Genomic DNA, 20,069 nt, shown 5'->3' with positions numbered 1-20,069 from the left:
GCCACCACATCTGGCCCTTTATTTTTAGTTGTATAATTCTTTTTTTTTTTTTTTGAGACGGAGTCTTGCTCTGTCACCCAGGCTGGAGTGCACTTGTGCGATCTTGGCTCACTGCAAGCTCCACCTCCCGGGTTCACGCCATTCTCCTGCCTCAGGAGAATGTCAACCTCAGTGAGGTTGACAGGACACACACCCAATACCCATGGACTCTATGCTCCCTGCTACTACTTTCCTCTTCCCTCCTGGCCTGCACAAATGTCCAGGATCCAACCCTTCACTCTGAATGCCCCTAACTCCCTGACTGGACCCAGTCATGCTGGATCCCTCAGCAGACACATACAACTTAGAAACTCTCTGCCCTGTCGCCCAAACCTGACTTGACTCTCATGCCCTCCCCCAGGCACTTTTACCCTCAGCTTGAACTGGCCTCAACCATGATTTGAACTTTACCCTGTGCTCCTTCATGTTCCCTCCCCAGTCCACACAAGGATGCCCTTCCACACCTACCTCCCTCAGGTGCCACTGCCCCCAGCAGTCCTGGACCTAAGGACATCACCATGTCTCTGGCATTGCATCCTGGGAGCCCTCATCTTTTCCCACCTCTCCCTGGCCTTGAAAGTCATTGCTGCTGTGGGACCCAGACCACCATTTTGTTCCAGTAGCCCCCTGCCCACCCATTCTCCCTCTGTCACTTATCTGCCCTGCCCAGCAGATGCCATTGTCTCCCAGCCATGGATTTCTCAACTGCCATTATCACCAACTGGAAGTCTTTTTATTTATCTAATTTTTATAATAGAGTCTCACCATGTTGCCCAGGCTGGTCTTGAACTCCTAGGCTTAAGCAGTCCTCCCACCTCAGCCTCCTAAAGCCTGGGGTTATGGGTGTCTATGCAGTGAGTCCTTCCATGCACTTGAAGTTGTGAAGAACATCTAAAGACTTTCCCACATTGCTTACATTTATACGGTTTCTCTCCAGTGTGAGTCCTTCCATGCCTTCGAAGGTTTGAGGGACATCCAAAAGCTTTCCCACATTGCTTACATTTATATGGTTTCTCTCCAGTGTGAGTCCTTCCATGCATTTGAAGTCGCGAGGCACATCCAAAAGATTTCCCACACTGCTTACATTCATAGGGTTTCTCTCCAGTGTGAGTCCTTCCATGCATTTGAAGGTGTGAGGCAGATCCAAAGGCTTTCCCACACTGCTTACATTTATAAGGTTTCTCTCCAGTGTGAGTCCTTCCGTGGATTTGAAGCTGTGAGGCAGATCTGAAGGCTTTTCCACATGGCTTGCATTCATAGGGTTTTTCTCCAGTGTGAGTCCTTCCATGATATTGAAAGGAACTCGAACAATTGAAGGATCTGCCACACTGCTTGCATTCATAGGTTTTCCTTCCAGTGTGAGTCCTTTCATGTCTATGAAATAAACTGGGCAAACCGAATGCTTTTCCATAACCCTTACATTCATATGGCTTCTCTTCTCTGTGCATCTTTTCATGTATTTGAAAGAAAGAGAAATTACTAAATGGTTTTCCACATTCCTTACATGCATAGGGTTTCTCTCCCGTGTGAGTCCTACCATGCGTTTGAAGGAGTGAGGCAGATCTGAAGGCTTTTCCACATTGCTTACACTCATAAGGTTTCTCTCCAGTGTGAGTCCTTTCATGATACCGAAAGGAACTGGAAGAATTAAAGGCTTTACCACATTGGTTGCATTTGTATGGTTTCTCTCCAGTGTGAGTTTTTTCATGTGTTTGAAGTGAACTGGGAGAATAAAAGGCTTTGCCACATATCTTACATTTATGAGATATCTCTCCAGTGTGCATTCCCAGGTGGTTCTGAAAGCTGGTAAGATAAGATAATACTTTCCCACAATGTTTACATTCATAGGGTTTTTTCCTAGAGTGGGTTCTTTCGTGTCTTCGAACAGAACTGGGACACTTGAAGGCTTTTCCACATTCCTTACATTCATATGGCTTCTCCCCAGTGTGAGTTCTTTCATGTATTTGAAAGGAATGGAAAGAGCTGAAGGCTTTCCCACACTGTTTACATTCATATGGCTTCTCCCCAGTGTGAGTTATTTTATGTGCATGGAGGCATGTGGAACTGTGGAATGCTTTACCACATTCATTGCATTCATAAGGCTTTTCCCCGGTGTGAGTTCTTTCATGTATTCGAAGGCTACTAGAATGACTAAAAGCTTTCCCACACTGTTTACATTCATATGGTTTCTCTCCAGTGTGAGTCCGTTTGTGGATAAGATACAAACTGAGAAACATCAAAGCTTTCCCACAAAATTTACACTTATAAGGCCCATCTCCACTGTGCATCATCATGTGTCTTTGAAGGCTTGAATGGGAAATAAATGTTTTTCTGCATTCCTCACAAACATAGAGTTTCCTTCCACTATGAGCCCTTTCATGTGTCTGAACAGAGGAGAGACAGTTGAAAGGTTTTTTACAGTATTTACATTTGTATGGTTTCTGTCCATATTCTTGATACTCATATGCCTTGTGTCCAGTGTCATCTCTGATGGGCCTATTAAGAGATGAATGAGCACTGCCTGCTTTTCCACACACACTGCTTCTGCACGATTTGACTCCAGTAGTTGTTTTCTTCTTCAGCATGGCATCTGGAACCAGGGTCAAAATTTCTCCATGCTGATGACCTTCTTTACTTTCAAAGAGTCTCTCTCCCACAAAAGTTCTGTGAACAATGAGAAGTACATTGTAATGGGTCTGCTTATCAGTGATTTTATATTCATTCACAAGTATTGCACTTACATTTTTTCTTTTTTTTTGAGATGGAGTCTCACTCTTTTGCCCAGGCTGGAGTGTAGTGGTGTGATCTTGGCTCACTGCAACTTCCACCTCCTGAGTTCAAGCACTTTTTCTGCCTCAGCCTCCTAAGTAGCTGGGACTACAGGCGTATGACACCACACCCAGCTAATTTTTTGTATTTTAGTAGAGACAGGGTTTCACCATGTTGCCCAGCATGGTCTTAAACTCCTGAGCTCAGGTAATCCACCCGCCTCAGCCTCCCAGAGTGCTGAGATTACATTAATTTTTGTATTTTTAGTAGAGACAGGGTTTCACCATGTTGGCCAGACTGGTCTCAAACTCCTGACCTCAGGTGATCCACCTGCTTTGGTTTCCCAAAATGCTTGGATTACAGGCGTGAGCCACCGTGCCTGGCCTGCACTTCCATTTTTAACATCATCCTGCAAACTGTAGGATTTCTGCCCTGTCTGAATTTGAATGGACCACAGGCTCTACAAGATGGCCCAGCTATATCTATTATCAAAAAAGATGATAGAAGGCTTCTGAATACTGTTTCCTTTTGTTTTCTTTCTTTCTTTTTTCTTCTTTGAGATGGAGACTCACTCTCTCATCCAGGCTGGAATGCAGTGGGGCAAACTTGGCTCACTGCAACCTCGCCCTCCTGGGTTCAAGCAATTCTCCTGCCTCAGCCTCCCAGGTAGCTGAAATAACAGGTGTCCACCATGATGCCCAGCTAATTTTTATATTTTTAGTAGAGACAGGGTTTCACTATGTTGGCCAGGCTGCTTTTGAACTCCTGACCTCAAGTGATCCGCCCTCCTCGGCCTTCCAAAGTGCTGGGATTACAGGCGTAAGCCACCGCACCCGGCCTCTCTGAATACTATTTTAAAGTAAACTATTTTACAAATACTAAATATCTCTCTTTTTAAATTTGTTTTTGAGTCAGGGTCTCACACTCTTGCCCAGGCAGGGGTGCAGTGATGCCATTGTGGCTTAGTATGGCCTCAAACTCCTGGGCTCAAGTGATCCTCCAGCCTGAACCTCCCAAAGGGCTGAAATATAGGCCTGAGCCATTGTGTCAAGCCTACATCACCCTTCAATATGTGTTCAGAGAAAATTTTCTAAGAATCGATAGGTTGAAATTGTGCTTATTTTGTTTCCTTTTTTTTTTTAAACATTTTCTCCCATTCTAAGATTTTCTAAAGAGACACTTCTTTGTCTTGTTACTGGTGCAAGTTACCTTAGGTTTCTCTTTAGATTTTCATACTCTACATATATGTTCTGGGCTTTCCATTTTTTCCCTACAACACAGAACAAGGAAAATAATCTTGAATTAGTATAAAATTATTTTAAAAATTACTTGATTCTATGTTCATGGTACACTGCAAGCATGCTTCCTTTATTTGTCAAATATTCCCTATCCACACTGTAAATCACTCAGCAGCATACATGAACTAAAAATACTTGTTCTCTCATTTACTGAGGGAAGTAATATTGTCACCCTTACCTACAGAGGCCAGGTTCCTGAAGGTTTCTTGCATCACATCTCTATAGAGAGTTTTCTGGGAAGGATCCAGCAAAGCCCATTCCTCTTGGGTGAAGGTCACAGCCACATCCTCAAAGGCCACTGAATCCTGAAACATCTCACATGTATAGAGGAGGATGGGTAAGACTAACAGCACTGGGAGCCTATACTCTATTCCCAAGAAGTTCCCATGATGCTGTGGACTCAAAACAATTATTCCATGACCATCAGACCTCATACTCTCTGTCTACACTCAGTTTCTTCTATAAAGTAATTCTGAGGCTACAACTGAACCATGTGGTAAAGCACAACAGTAGAATAGGAAAATGTGTATTTTTGGTAAATCCAGAAAGGTGTGCTGCCTGGGCTGCCCCAATGTTTGTTTGTAAAGTGGGAGTATAGCACCGGCCATAACAAAGTCCTCCAAATTCCTGTGCAGAAAAAGTTAACATTAACAGTCCTGAGGCTGCATATCCTTGAAAAAAATGCCCATGCACAAAGTTTAACCTTTGATGTTATCTAGAAAGTGAGTTTTGTTCTGATTCCTGCAGCAGAAACAAAAACCAAAAAACTGGATTTTACAAGGGGTCTTATCAATCTAAATGATGAATCATAGATAACTAAAACAAAAACTCATGAGCTCATGCCACTGCATTCCAGCCTGGGCAACAGAGTGAGACTTGGTCTCAAAAAAAAAAAAAAAAAAAATTAGCCAGGTGTAGTGGCGCATGTTTGTAATCCCACCTACCCAGGAGGCTGAGGCAGGAGAATCGCTGGAACCCAAGAGGCAGACACTGCAGTGAGCCAAGATCACAACACCGCGCTCCAGCCTGGGTGACAGAGCAAGACTCCATCTTAAATTAAAAAAAAAAAAATGGCCGGGCACGGTGGCTCAAGCTTGTAATCCCAGCACTTTGGGAGGCCGAGACGGGCGGATCACAAGGTCAGGAGATTGAGACCATCCTGGCTAACATGGTGAAACCCCGTTTCTACTAAAAAATACAAAAAACTAGCTGGGCGAGGTGGCGGGCACCTGTAGTCCCAGCTACTTGGGAGGCTGAGGCAGGAGAATGGCGTGAACCCGAAGGAGGAGCTTGCAGTGAGCTGAGATCCGGCCACTGCACTCCAGCCTGGGTGACAGAGCAAGACTCCGTCTCACAAAAAAAAAAAAAAAAAAATTCCCAGGCACCAAGTCTCAACAAAAAAGCAAGTATTTATCAAACTTAAAAACTTTTGCGGCCAGGCGTGGTGGGCTCACGCCTGTAATCCCACCACTTTGGAGGGCTGGGGCAGGAGGATCACCTGAGATCAGGAGTTGGTGACCAGCCTGGCCAACATGGTGAAACACCATCTCTACTAAAAATACAAAAACTAGCTGGGTGTGGTGGTGTGCATCTGTAATTCCACTACTTGAGAGGCTGGGCAGGAGAATCACTTGAACCCAGGAGTTGGAGGTTGCAGTGAGCTGAAATCGTGCCACTGCAACAGCAAGACTCCATCTCAAAAAAACCACTTTTGTGTATGAGATGACACCATCAACAGAGGGAAACGGGACTCCTTGTGCTTTGTTTAAAGGATAATAAATGGCTCAGCTTCTATGGAAACAGTACAGTAGTGCCTAAAGGAATAAAATAAAATTACTGTATTTTCTAGCATCCCACTTTTGGGTCTAGTTATATTAAATTTGAAAAAATTGAAAACTGAGCCTTGAAGACATATTTGAAAACCACTCTTCACAAAATCAAAGAGCTGGATCAATCCACATGTCCATTGATGGCTGCATGCATAATGAAAATATGCTAGGCGTATGTATACATTGAAATGTTAATCTTATAACATCCTGTCTCATGCTACAACAATCACAAAAAATTGAGGATTCTATGGTAATTGCAAAAAGTTAATCACAAAAAGAAAATTACAGTATAATTCACCTTAGATTAGTTATGTAGTGTTTTGCAACTATATAAAACTGCTTAAGGTGGTAAAATTGAAGTTTATTATTTTACAATAATTAAAAATAATAAATCCCAATACCAAGTAAAAAAACTAATTGATATTGATTAAAAGATGGGCATAGGCCAGGTATGGTGGCTCACATCTGTAATCTTAGCACTTTGGGAGTCCAAAGTGGGTGGATCACTTGAGGTCAGGGGTTCAAGACCAGCCTGGCCAAAATGGTGAAACCCCATCTCTACTAAAAATACAAAAATTAGCTGGGCATGATGGCACATTCCTGTAATCCCAGCTACTCAAGAGGCTGAGGCAGGAGAATTGCTCAAACCTGGGCAGCAGAGGCTGCAGTAATCCGAGATTATGCCACTGCACTCCAGCCAGGGCAACAGAGCAAGACTCTGTCTCAAAAAAAATTTTTAAAAAAGGCAAAAGTATTTGAATTACATTTCTCCAATACATAGAAATGACCAATAAGTATATGAAGTGGTGCTCAACATCAGGAGTCAACAGGCATAATTACTTTACACAGTGTAGTTTCCGGTGGCTATTGAGCACTTTCTCTCATGAAAAGTATTCATAAAATAATAGCATTTTAAATATAGCCATTTATTAAAGTAAAAAATAATAAACAATTTAAATACTGCAGCTGTTTCAAATGTATCATGAGAAACACATAACTGAAGACGTCGTTTCGAGAGAGGATTGAGTGTTTCGGAATGTAGCGAGAAAACCAGAAATTTAGGGATTTATTGTCATTCCTAAGAAGAGCTGGCTGAGCGTGGTGGCTCACGCCTGTAATCCCAGCACTTTGGGAGGCAGAGGTGGGTGGATCACCTGAGGTCAGGAGTTCAAGACCAGCCCAACATGGTGAAACCCTGTCTCTACTAGAAAGGCAAAAATGAGCTGGGTGTAGTGACGGGTACCTGTAATACCAGCTACTGGGGAGGCTGAGGAAGGAGAATCGCCTGGACTGGGGAGGCGGAGGTTGCTGTGAGCCGAGATCACACCATTGCACTCCAGCCTGGGTGACAGAGCGGAGTCTCAAAAGAAGCAAAACAGAAACAAAAACAAACAAACAAACAAAAAAACAGCGCTAAGCTACAGGGGTCTTAAGGACTCCTGTTTTTTTGTTTTGTTTTGTTTTTGAGACAGAGTAGTCTCACTCTGCCGCCCAGGCTAGAGAGCAGTGGCGCAATCTCGGCTCACTGCAACCTCTGCCTCCCGGGTTCAACTGATTCTCCTGCCTCAGCTTCCCAAGTAGCTGGGATTACACGCGCCCACCACTACACCTGGCTAATTTTTTTGTTTTTAGTAGAGATGGGGTTTCACCACATTGGCCAAGCTGGTCTCAAACTCCTGACCTTGTGATTCACTCACCTCGGCCTCCCAAAGTGCTGGGATTACAGCTATGAGCCACTGCACCTAACCAGGACTCCTTCTTTGACCAAACTTGAGCTCACAGCCCTCTTCTTGTCTAGGTTTTGGCCGCCTTCTGCAGAGCCCAGTTACAGCAAAAACCCTTTTAAGGCAGTTCACAGAGAATCCCCCCCCACCAAAACTTGGTATTTCCAATCAAGTTCAATTTCCCCCACTCATGATAATTCATCAACTTTCTCTTCCCTAACTGTTGACACCTCACCAAGTTCCATCCTTTTCCTCACCTTGCCCTATAATATAGGAAGGAGATTAAACGTGGAGACAGCCTATTACGTGTCATGAGAAATGTAATGTAATATACAGAACTGTAATCTCACTACATATTGTAGTTCTCATGACACATATTACAATTGTGCTGAATAAAGCCTTCCTTGATATTTTAAACACATTTTCAATACAATCTCTCTTAACAAGGGATAGGGATTTAGACTGGAGACTCTGCTTCAGAAGTCTAGAATGCATAGGGGATAATAGGCTCTCTCCCTGTGGGGAGACAGCTGAGAATACCTCCCACTCACAAAACCAAAACACCAGATCAGATTTATTTCCTAAAAACCACTCCCTGTTGTTACCCCATAAACTTAGTAAGATAGGGGACTGTGGGTGCACTATTTCCCAGACAGGGTACTAGGGTGGAACTTATCTCCTGCAGTGATGATGCAGGATGCCTGGCGGTACTGGCTGCCAATTCAGCCATCACGCTGTGATAGAGACTTAGGTGTTGGGAACAGGCCCCCAAATCTGGCCATAAACTGGCCCCAAAACTGGCCATAAACAAAATCTCTGCAGCACTGTGACAAGTTCGTGATGGCTGTGATGCCCACGCTGAAGGTTGTTGGTTTACCAGAATGAGGCAAGGAACACCTGGCCCATCCAGGGCAGAAAACCACTTAAAGGTGTTTCTAAACCACAAACAATAGCATAAGCGATCTGTGCCTTAAGGACATGCTCCTGCTGCAGATAACTAGCCAGAGCCCATCCTTTTGTTTTGGCCCATCCCTTTGTTTCCCGAAAGGAATACTTTTAGTTAATCTATAATCTACAGAAACAATCCTTATCACTGGCTTGCTGTCAATAAATATGTGGGTAAATCTCTGTTCATGGCTGTCAGCTCTGAAGGCTGTCAGCACCCTGATTTGCCACTCCACACTCTATATTTCTCTGTGTGTGTCTTTAATTCCTCTAGTGCTGCTGGGTTAAGGTCTCCATGACCCAGCTGGTCTTGGCAAGTGGTGTGCATATGTGGGGCTCGAACTCAGGTGGAAGGGTCACAGGAGTAATGGTTGGAGAATGTGGAACTAAGCTGGAGGATACACAAGTACTCTTAAGCAATGCCCATGGTGAGTAAGGGGAACTCGGAAGCATCAGGGTAACAATGGAACAAGTGTGAGCTCTGGTTCCTTGCAACTTGGAACCTTTTCACACTGATGAGGAGGAGGAAGGAGAGTATAAGGAAGTAACAGAAGAGATGACAGAGCAGGTTTGTTTGCCAGCTAAAGCTAAAGCAGCAAAGGAGGAAGTGTTCATCCCTACCCTTCTGCACCCCCTCCTTATTTTGAAGAAAAAGAGTGGCCTGACCTGCCAGATCTTTCTTTTCTGGAGGACACTGGGTGAAAAGTAGTTTCCTCAATGACTGTTCGAGCAGCACCTCTAGTAACGGTTCTCAGTTCTATTCAGGCAGGAATTCAGCAAGCTAGATGAAAGGGTGATATAGAGGCTTGGCAGTTCTCTGTTAGGATATACCCCCCAGATCAACGGGAAATATAGCTACATTTGAGCCTTTTCCTTTTAAATCTGGGAAACGCCATGAGGGGCCCGTTCCAAAACGAGGCATTTCCAGCTGAGGCCATTCCCTCACCCCTATACAATGTCTGTCCCCCACCACAGCCAGGAGTGCCAAGTAGATTTATGCTGCCCAAAAGCTGTGAGTCTTCTGCCTGGGGAACCCCTACAAAAAGTTCCAACAGGGGTCTGTGGACCTTGCCAGTGGGGACAATCTGATTACTTCTAGGCAGATCTAGTTTAAATTTAAAAGGAGTGCAAGTACATACAGGAGTCACTGATTCAGATTACAATGGGAAATTCAAATTGTTTTATCTACTTCTGTTCCCTGGAAAGCAGAACCATGAAAGCATAACTCCTGATTGTGCCGTATGTGGAAATGGGGAAAAGTGAAATTAAATGAACAGGAGTATTTGGAACCACAAATAAAAAAGGCCAAGTAGCTAACTGGGTGAATCAAATTACTGATATATGTCCTACCTGTGAAATAACTATTCAGGGAAATAAATTTAAAGGTTTGGTAGATACAGGAGTGGACATTTCAATCATTTCTCTGCACCACTGGCCGTCCACATGGGCAATTCAACCTGCTCAATTTAACATAGGTGGAGTTGGTAAAGCCCCTGAAGTATATCAAAGTAGTAATATTTTGCATTGTGAAGGGCCCGATGGACAACCTGGGACTATTCGACCAACTGTAACTTCTGTACCTATAAATTTATGGGGGAGAGATTTATTACAACAATGGGGAGCACAAGTTCTAATTCCAGAGCAATTATACAGCCCTCAAAGTCAACATATGATGCATGAAATGGGGTATGTCCCTGGTATGAGACTAGGAAAAAATTTGCAAAGTTTGAAGGAACTGCTTCAAGGGAAAGACAAAGTTCCCGCAAAGGTTTAGGATATCATTTCTGATGGTGGCCACTGTTAAGCCTCCAGAACCTATACTTTTAAAATGGTTAACAGATAAGCCAATTTGGATAGAACAGTGGCCACTAAGTAAAGAGAAACCGGAGACTTTAGAGGACCTAGAAAAAGGACACAGAGCTCCAACATTTTCCCCTTGGAATCCTCCAGTTTCGTAATTAAGAGAAAATCATGTAAATGGAGAATGTTAACTGACTTAAGAGCTATTAATTCAGTTATACAACCTATGGGTTGAACTGTGACATGTTCATGATGGCTGTGATGCCCACGCTGAAAGTTGTTGGTTTACCAGAATGAGGGCAAGGAACACCTGGCCCATCCAGGGTGGAAAACCACTTAAAGGTGTTTCTAAACCACAAATAGCATGAGCGATCTGTGTCTTAAGGACATGTTCCTGCTGGAGATAACTAGCCAGAGCCCATCCCTTTGTTTCCTGTAAGGAATAATTTTAGTTAATCTATAATCTACAGACACAATGCTTGTCACTGGCTTGCTGTCAGTAAATATGTGGGTAAATCTCTGTGGCTCTCAGCTCTGAAGGCTGTCAGCCCTCTGATTTCCCACTCCACACTCTATATTTCTCTGTGTGTGTCTTGAATTCCTGTAGCGCCATTGGGTTAGGGTCTCCATGACCAAGCTGGTCTCAGTACTTAGGCTTCAGCTGATATAGATACATGTCAGGACCATGTATAGAATTTGCATGTCTTTCTTCCATTTGGTGAATTCTCCTTGCAATTTCTTTTTTTTTAAGCCTATAGCAACGAGTATTCCCAGGAATTCTACAAACCATGTACTAACCTGGCCTGAACCTGCTTAGCTGCTAAGACCAGGTGCATTCAGAGTGGCATGACCATATACTCTTTTATCTTTTTTTATTTTTTTCAATTTTGTTTTTTTTTTTTTTTTTTGAGACGGAGTCTCGCTCTGTCGCCCAGGCTGGAGTGCAGTGGCGCGATCTCGGCTCACTGCAAGCTCCGCCTCCCGGGTTCACGCCATTCTCCTGCCTCAGCCTCCTGAGTAGCTGGGACTACAGGCGCCCGCCACCGCGCCCGACTAATTTTTTGTATTTTTAGTAGAGACAGGGTTTCACCGTGGTCTCGATCTCCTGACCTTGTGATCCGCCCGCCTCGGCCTCCCAAAGTGCTGGGATTACAGGCGTGAGCCCCCGCGCCCGGCTCAATTTTGTTTTTTGAGACAGGGTCTCACTCTGTCAGTCTGGAGTGCAGTGGCATGATCATATTTCACTGTGGCTTCAACCACCTGGGCTCAAGTGATCCTCCCACCACAGCCTCCCCAGTACCTGGGACTGAAGTACCATAGAAGAACTATGACCTAAGAAAAAAAAAAGTGGGACCCGTGTAGATTATCTGCTCAATGTTATGGTCAAATGACTACTGCTGTAAAAAGCAAAATCCATAAATCAAGAAAGTGAACTACCATTCCATGGAAGGTTCATTACTAAGTAAAAATAAAATATGGTATAAAATATCACATATCTGATATCAACTGCATAAAAAAATGTAAAAATAAAATATACCGATAGGGATGCATACCATGGTTGTGAAACTATCATAAGAAAACAATAATTATCATTCACAATACTGGCTCCATCAATATTTTGGATCACTGTGAAATTGTTTTATGTGTTTTGACCATATGTAATATTTTTAGTTTCTAGAGTGGAAACTCTATGCAGAAATAACTATCAGTGCACATGGAAATACCAGCAACAACCTGTTGAATATAATTTTTAAAAAGACAACATAGCCTATTAATTTTTTTTTTTTTTGAGACGGAGTCTCGCTCTGCCGCCCAGGCTGGAGTGCAGTGGCCGGATCTCAGCTCACTGCAAGCTCCGCCTCCCGGGTTTACGCCATTCTCCTGCCTCAGCCTCCCCAGTAGCTGGGACTACAGGCGCCGGCCACCTCGCCCGGCTAGTTTTTTTTTTTTTTTTGTATTTTTTAGTAGAGACGGGGTTTCACCATGTTAGCCAGGATGGTCTCGATCTCCCGACCTCGTGATCCGCCCGTCTCGGCCTCCCAAAGTGCTGGGATTACAGGCTTGAGCCACCGCGCCCGGCCAACATAGCCTATTAAAACAAAGTTGTATTACAATTAATTTTCTTTTTAAAAATGTTTTTATTATCTTTGTTTTGTTTAAGGACAGGTTCTTGCTCTGTCACCCACGCTATGGTGCAGGGGCATGATGACAGCTCACTCTAGCCTTGACTTCCCAGGCTCAAGCTATCTCTCCCTTCCTGAGTAGATGATAATACAGGCTCCTGCCACCACACATGGTGAATTTCTTAATTTTTGTCGAGACGGGGTCTCTTTATGTTGCCCAGGCTGGTCTCAAACTCCTGGGCTGAAGCCATTCTCCCACCTCAGCATCCAAAAGCAACTACTTTTCTTGAAGTCCCAAAAGCCTCAGAAAGGATATAAAATGATTATTATGCAAAAAGGACCCATGGAAAGATATCAATGGAAAAATATAATAAATATAAAGATGTTATATGTCCTTAAACACACACTGATTATCACTGTGATGTAATCTCTCTGAAATACATCTAGCATTTTATTATATTCCATGAAATGCACAAGCAGGTTTGTTTCTTCGTTGAAATTAAGAAAAACTACTTCTAAACACTGAAATAGAAGACAATGACTAAGAATAGGCAGGATAAGCGGGGTGCAGTAGCTCACACCTGTAATCCCAGCACTTTGGGAGGCGGAGGTGGGCAGATCACCTGAGGTCAAGAGTTCAAGACCAGACTGGCCAACATGGTGAAACCCCTCTCTACTAAAAATACAAAAATTAGCTGTGCATGGTAGCATGTACCTGTAGTCCCAGCTACTCACGAGGCTGAGGCAGGGAGAATCACTTGAACCCAAGAGGCAGAGGTTGCAGTGAGCCGAGATTGCACCACTGCACTCCAGCCTGGGTGACAGAGCAAGACTCTGTCTCGAAAAAAAAAAAAATAGCCAGGATGTTGTATAAAATATGACTAAGGGATGTTATGACATAAATGTTTACATTTTCCCACTCCAAATCATACAGCGACACCCTAACCTGTAATACGATGGAATTAAGATGGCATCTCTGAGAAGTCATTAGAATTAGATTAGAGCATCAGAGTAGATCCCTTGTGAATGGGATTAGTAATCTTATGAGACACGGGATAGCCTGTTTCCTCTTTCTCTCTGTCATGTGAAAAAATAAAAAAAAAGCTGACCCGGGGCAGTGGCTCACGCATGTAATCCCAGCACTTTGGGAGCCTGAGGTGGGTGGATCACAAGGTCAGGAGTTTGAGACCAGCCTGGCCAAGATGGTGAAACCCTGTCTCTATTAAAAAATACAAAAAATTAGCCGAGCATGGTAGCAGGCACCTGTAATCCCAGCTACTCAGGAGACTGAGGCAGGAGAATTGCTTGAACCTGGGAGGCAGAGGTTACAGTGAGCCAAGATCATACCACCGTACTATAGCCTGGGTGACAGAGCAAGATTCTGTCTCAAAAAGAAAAAAGCCGTCTGCAAACCAGGATGTAGGCTCTTACCAGGCACCAGATCTGTCAGTACCCTGAACATGGACCTCACAACTTCCAGAACTGTCAGAAATAAATGTTTATTTTATTTTTTTTTTTTTGAGACAGAGTCTCACTCTGTCACCAGGATGGAGTGACGTGGCTTGATCTCGGCTTACTGCAACCTCTGCCTCCCAGGTTCAAGTGATCCTCCTACCTCAGCCTCCTGAGTAGCTGGGACTACAGGTGCGCACCAGCATGCCCAGCCAATTTTTTGTATTTTTAGTAGAGACGGGGTTTCACCATGTTAGCCAGGATGGTCTTGATCTCTTGACCTCGTAATCCGCCCGCCTCAGCCTCCCAAAGTGCTGGGATTACAGGTGTGAGCCACCGCACCCGGCCTAGAAATCTTTATTCTTTTTTTTTTTTTTTTTTGAGACGGAGTCATGCTCTGTCGCCCAGGCTGGAGTGCAGTGGCCGGATCTCAGCTCACTGCAAGCTCCGCCTCCCGGGTTCACGCCATTCTCCGGCCTCAGCCTCCCGAGTAGCTGGGACTACAGGCGCCCGCCACCTCGCCCGGCTAGTTTTTTGTATTTCTTAGTAGAGACGGGGTTTCACCGTGTTAGCCAGGATGGTCTCGATCTCCTGACCTCGTGATCCGCCCGTCTCGGCCTCCCAAAGTGCTGGGATTACAGGCTTGAGCCACCGTGCCCGGCCGAAATCTTTATTCTTTAAGTCACCCGGTCTATGAGAATTTGATATAAAACCCCAAGATAACTAAGATAGACAGGCACTATCCCCAGAATACATCACAGTTTTGAGATCTATACTAAGAGAACATGATATTAACAGAGAGATGGAAATACAGACCAATGGAGAGGGTCCGTGGGTACAAAAACACAGAATGAATAAGACCTAGAATTTGCAAGCACAACAGATTGACTATAGTAAAAAATAATATATTGTACATTTTGAAATAACTAAAAGAGCTGGGCATACTGGCTTATGCCTGTAATCCCAGCACTTTTGGAGGTGGAGGCAGGGGGATTACTTGAGCTCAGGAGTTCGAGACAAGCCTGAGCAACATGGTGAAACCCCATCTCTATGAAAAATACAAAAATTAGCTGGGTGTGGTCACAGTTATTTGGGAAGCTGAAGCAGGAGGATCACTTGAACCTGGGAGGTGGAGGTTGCAGTGGTGTGGTTGGCTCACGCCTGTAATCCCAGCATTTTGGGAGGCCGAAGCAGGCAGATCACGAGGTCAAGAGATTGAGACCATCTTGGTCAACATGGTGAAACCCAATCTCTACTAAAAATACAAAAATTATCTGGGCGTGGTGGTGCGCACCTGTAGTCCCAGCTATTTGGGAGGCTGAGGCAGGAGATTCGCTTGAACCCAGGAGGCAGAAGTTGCAGTGAGCCGAGATCGCGCCACTGCACTCCAGCTTGTTCAGAGTGAGACTCCATCTCAAAAAAAAAAAAAAAAAAAAAAAGACACAGCAACTGAGCAACATTCATGTTAAAATAGATACCAAGCCAGGCACAGTGGCTCACACCTGTAATCCCAGCACTTTGGGATGCCAAGGGGGGCGGATCACTTGAGGTCAGGAATTCAAGATCAGCCTAGCCAGCATGGCCAAACCCATTCTCAACTAAAAAAAAAATACAAAAATTAGCTGGGCGTGGTGGCAGGCACCAGCTACTTGGGAGGCTGAGGCACAAGAATCACTTGGACCCAGGGAGGTGGAGGTTGCAGTGAGCCAAGATCATGCCACTGCACTCCAGCCTAGGCAACACAGTGAGGCTCTGTCTAAAAAATAAATAAAGTAATATCAAAAGACAAAACAGACCCTTTGTGGAAATAAGACACGAAATCTGGGCAATATAGGAAGACCTCATCCCTACAAAAAATAATTAGCTAGGCAGAGTGGCATGCACCTGTGGTCCCAGCTACTCGGAAGGCTCAGGTAGGATTGAGCCTTCCTAGGCTTGAGCCCAGGAAGTCAAGGCTGCAGTGAGCTGTGATCACACCAGTACACTCCAGCCTGGGTGACAGCAAGACCCTTTAAAAAAAAAAAAAAAAAGTCCTCCATCCTGCAAAGAAGAATAACTGATTTTTTTTCCAGTCGCCCAGGTTGGAGTGCAGTGGCGCAATCTCGGCTCACTGCAACCTCTGCCTTCCAGGTTCAACCGATTCTCCTGCTTCAGCCTCCCAAGTAGCAGGGACTACGGGCATGTGCCACCATGCCTGACTAATTTTTTGTATTTTTAGCACAGACAGGGTTTCACCATGTTGGCCAGGATGGTCTCAATCTCCTGACCTGGTGAACTGCATGCCTCAGCCTCCCAAAGTGTTGGGATTACAGGCATGAGCCACCATGCCTGGCCAGAACTGATATTTTGGGTACTCTTTGTAATTCACCAATCTACCATATTTTCTTGTGGAAATTATTTCATTTTTCTCCAGTTATAATAGTAAACTTTCCCTATTTTTCTCCAGTAGCATTCCTAAAACTAGTCCCTATAATGCCATTGGAAATCACCCACAACAAAAGGATACACCTGAGAAATGTACTACACTGCCTGTAGAGAAGAAAAAAACATATTAAGAAATGGAATACAAGACTAAATAGAGATTTTTTTTTTTTTTTTTGAGATGGAGACTTGCTCTATAGCACAGGCTGTAGTACAATGGCACAATGTCAGCTCACTGCAGCCTCCACCTCCCAGGTTCAAGGGATTCTCGTGCCTCAGTCTCCCAAGTAGCTGGGATTACAGGCGTGTGCCACTACACCCAGCTAACTTTTGTATTTTTAGTAGAGACAGGGTTTCATCGTGTTGGCCAGGTTGGTCTTGAACTCCTGACCTCAGGTGATCCACCTGCCTTGGCCTCCCAAAGTGCTAGGGTTACAGGCGTGAGCCACTGCATCCAGCCATCTTTTTTCTGAAATCTACCTCTTTCTGGCCTGTGTGTAAAATTTTCTTATTTTGCAAGCTCTAGTGAAAAATGCAATTTACAATTAACAAAAAACCTGAAGCTGCAATAAGTGAACAATTATTTACAAAAAGACAAACCCACAGAGGGGCAATGCTGACTAGAACACAGTGATGTTTGACTCAAGTGTCAGCACAGGCCATCTTATCACATGGGACATTTCTCTACGCTCATCCTGCTCACTGAAGTGCTGAATGACTATTTTCCAACAACACTGCACTATGCCCCCGTGTGCCCCAAGTGCATTTCTTGTTTTTTTTTTCTCTTGAGACAGAGTCTCGCTCACTTGCCCAGGATGGAGTGCAATGGTGCGATCTCTGCTCAGTGCAGAATCCACCTCCCAGGTCCAAGCAATTCTCGGGCCTCAGCCTCTGGAGTAGCTGGGACTACAGGTGTGTGCCACCACACCTGGCTAATCTCTTTTGTATTTCTAGTAAAGCCAAGGTTTCACCATATTGACCAGGCTGGTCTCAAACTCCTGGCCTCAAGTGATCTACCCACCTCAACCTCCCAAAGTGTTGGGATTATAGGCCTGAGCCACTGCATCTGGCCAGTGCATTTTCATTTACCAGACTGAGGCAGGAGAATGGCATGAACCCGGGAGGTGGAGCTTGCAGTGGCGGAGATCATGCCACTGCACTCCAGCCCGGGCGACCAAGCGAGACTCCGTCTCAAAAAAAAAAAAAAAAACAACAACAACAACAAAAAAAAAACGGGCCTGGCGCAGTGGCTCACACCTGTAATCCCAGCACTTTGGGAGGCCAAGGCTGGTGGATCACGGGGTCAGGAGATGAAGAGCATCCTGGCTAATACAGTGAAATCTCGTCTCTACTAAAAGTACAAAAAATTAGCCAGGCATGGTGGCGGGTGCCTTTAGTCCCACCTACTGGGAGGCTGAGGCAGGAGAATGGTGTGAACCCGGGAGGCAGAGCTTGCAGTGAGCAGAGATCGCACTACTGCACTCCAGCCTGGGCGACAGAGCGAGACTCCATCTCAAAAAAAAACCACAAAAAAAACCAAAAACAAATAGCTGATATTACGAATTGAAGGAGAGATGGTGTCTGGAAATTTTAGAAAGGAACTGAAATTTTAGTATTGTACTGCAAGCTCTCCAGAGGTAGGCCAGGGTCACAGGGTGGAGGGTTTGAGATCTCCCTTCCCATATATTTAGAAAATGCAGAGAAGTACCAGTCAACTGGGGAGTGTTGAAAATTTTGAATAAGAAGTAATTAAACTTAACTGCCTATAGTACTCTTAAGATCTCGGAACCAAGCACATGGAAATCAAATTCAAATGCTATTCATATAAATTACTAACTTATGTGACACTATGTGGCCTGAGAAAACAATAAGAAGTTACTAATTTATTGGGAAATGAAATATGGGCTTAACCAGGTACAATTGGTCGAGTAACCTCTGATTATACAACCAAAAAATTTCTGCTATATGGTCTGTGAAAAAAGGTAATTCAAAAATTTAAGCTGTTGGAACTCCAGATTATCTTGAACTTTAATGTGATTCTGGAATTGAGTCACCTGACAGACACCGGAAAGAGCCAGCTGGACCCCTCCCACACCTGACTACAGGTTAACCTTCCGACAAGCCTCATTATATCCGCTTCCTTTAGGAGCTTACACACAGCCACTGATCCATCTTCATGTTAAAACAGACAGCCGACTGGAAACGCAGACTCTGTGACAATAAGATACCAAATTACAAACAAGACCTAAGGCCACGCAAGGCAAGAGGTAAGTCAAATCTTAGAATTCATAAAATCTAAAGAAACAGGTCTTTTGTCTTGGCTGAGATGAAATCACATGACAGATACCAGACCCTCTTCACTGAAGCATTCCTTCCTACCTCCTCGAAATTTTAAACAAAGCTTCACACTCTCCACCAACGGCCACCTACGGAATCTGTCAACCACCTGCGCCTTCTAAGCCCCCTTCCACAGGTCCCGCCCTTTCTGCCAAAGGAACTCACACCTTCCAGGCAATGACACATAATTTTCCCTGCAATTCCTGTCTCCCTGAAATGAATAAAAGCAAACTGTCTTGAGCCGCCTCGGGACCACTTACCCCAGGCCTCCTGGGGTTGTGTTTTCCTCAGCCGAGGCCTCTCCTATTTGGCTCTGAATAAACTTCTTTAAGTTATGTTACACAGTTTGGCATTTTCCGTTAACAAATTACAAGCCAGGACTGGGTGTTTATCATTCAGGAATCTCAAAGGAACTCTTTAATTATTAATATACTTTTTAAAAACCCTATTCTGAGAAGCAAAACTCTTGAATTGTTAAAGTGTTTCAGTTTAATTTTTAAGAGGAGAAAGCTACTGGGGACCCCACAGCCCACCCTCCTCCTACACAAACCCCACACCCGAGGCGGGATCCCCCATGACCCTCGCGTGGTCCCCGCACAATCTGGGGAGACGCGGGGCAGCGGGCGCGCAGCTGCCCAGAGAGGGCTCTGGGAACTGGGTGATAGTCGCCGCGCAGGGACGGGACGAGACACCCGGGTCCCGGCTGCCGGCCCAGCCCCACCGTGGGGCCAAAGGGACCAAGGGCCGAGCTGTCCCAAGGGAATTCGGGTCCCAGACCCCGGAGTCGCCGCGGGGAGACCCGGGTCCCATCACAGCCGGTTCCGGCCGGTTCCAACCAGCTCCTTCCCCGTCTCGGGAACCCTGGCCCGCACGCTCACCATTTCTTGCTTTCAGGTGACTCTCACGACCAGTGCGGGTCACAGCACAGGCGACAGAAGCTATGGCAGAGGCACCTGAACCCTCTGGGAAGGGAAAGCCAGGTTCCCAACCTCAGCTCGCCGCCTGGAGGAGACCAAGGCCTTCGCCCTCCCAGATGGGCAGTTGGCAGGGCCCCGCCCAGCGCCCCTGATTGGACGAGGCGCCGGGCCCCGCCCCCTCAGCCGTGAGTGACAGTAGAAGCCCTTGGTAACGGGGCTCTGAGAACCGGTTTGACAGGATCTAGCGATAGATTCTTTAAGGCAGATGTCTGTAACCTTTTTAGCACCAGAACCGGTTTCGTGGAAGACAGTTCTACTGGAGCAGATAGTTTCGGGATGAAACTTCCACCTCAGATCATCAGGCATTTGATCCTCGTAAGGCAAACCCAACGTAGATCCTTCGCATGCGCAGCTC

At 45.1% G+C, this 20,069-nt stretch overlaps 3 protein-coding genes across 4 annotated transcripts in view; all 3 read right to left on the bottom strand.

Moving 5' to 3' along the window:
- ZNF823 (zinc finger protein 823) overlaps positions 1 to 20,069 on the bottom strand; it is a 445,525-nt gene that overhangs the window by 213,609 nt on the left and 211,847 nt on the right. The gene's annotated exons all lie outside the window — the stretch shown is intronic.
- ZNF433 (zinc finger protein 433) lies at positions 762 to 19,784 on the bottom strand. 2 transcript variants are annotated; one of them, XM_050770228.1, is made up of 5 exons: positions 19,616 to 19,784; positions 18,555 to 18,611; positions 4,285 to 4,411; positions 4,018 to 4,078; positions 762 to 2,703 (listed from the first exon to the last, which is right to left on the bottom strand). In XM_050770228.1, the coding sequence occupies exons 1-5, from the start codon at positions 19,616 to 19,618 to the stop codon at positions 864 to 866; spliced, it is 2,088 nt and encodes a 695-aa protein (XP_050626185.1). In that variant the 5' UTR covers positions 19,619 to 19,784; the 3' UTR covers positions 762 to 863. The 2 variants fall into 2 exon arrangements, with proteins under 2 accessions (XP_050626185.1, XP_050626183.1); XM_050770226.1 differs by lacking the exons at positions 18,555 to 18,611; positions 19,616 to 19,784 and having other exon boundaries at positions 4,285 to 5,469.
- The window catches only part of LOC126942481 (zinc finger protein 44), a 414,080-nt gene continuing 398,367 nt past the window's right edge, over positions 4,357 to 20,069 (bottom strand). Inside the window, exon 8 of the mRNA XM_050770086.1 lies at positions 4,357 to 4,411. Within this exon, the coding sequence (XP_050626043.1) occupies positions 4,410 to 4,411 (2 nt within the window). The 3' untranslated portion in view covers positions 4,357 to 4,409. The remainder of the gene's footprint in view (positions 4,412 to 20,069) is intronic.

The sequence above is a fragment of the Macaca thibetana genome, chromosome 19, assembly GCF_024542745.1.
Source record: "Macaca thibetana thibetana isolate TM-01 chromosome 19, ASM2454274v1, whole genome shotgun sequence".
NCBI lineage: Eukaryota > Metazoa > Chordata > Mammalia > Primates > Cercopithecidae > Macaca > Macaca thibetana.
The sequence above is the reverse complement of the archived record's forward strand: the minus strand, read 5'-3'. Positions and strand labels throughout refer to the sequence as shown.

Coding starts and splice junctions, on each gene's coding strand:
- ZNF433 (XM_050770226.1), bottom strand. CDS start 4,540: ATGAGGTCTGATGGTCATGGAATAATTGTTTTGAGTCCACAGCATCAT. Junction 4,079..4,284: donor CAGGAACCTGGCCTCTGTAG/GTAAGGGTGACA, acceptor TCTGTGTTGTAG/GGAAAAAATGGAAAGCCCAG. Junction 2,704..4,017: donor AATCTAAAGAGAAACCTAAG/GTAACTTGCACC, acceptor CATTGTTCACAG/AACTTTTGTGGGAGAGAGAC.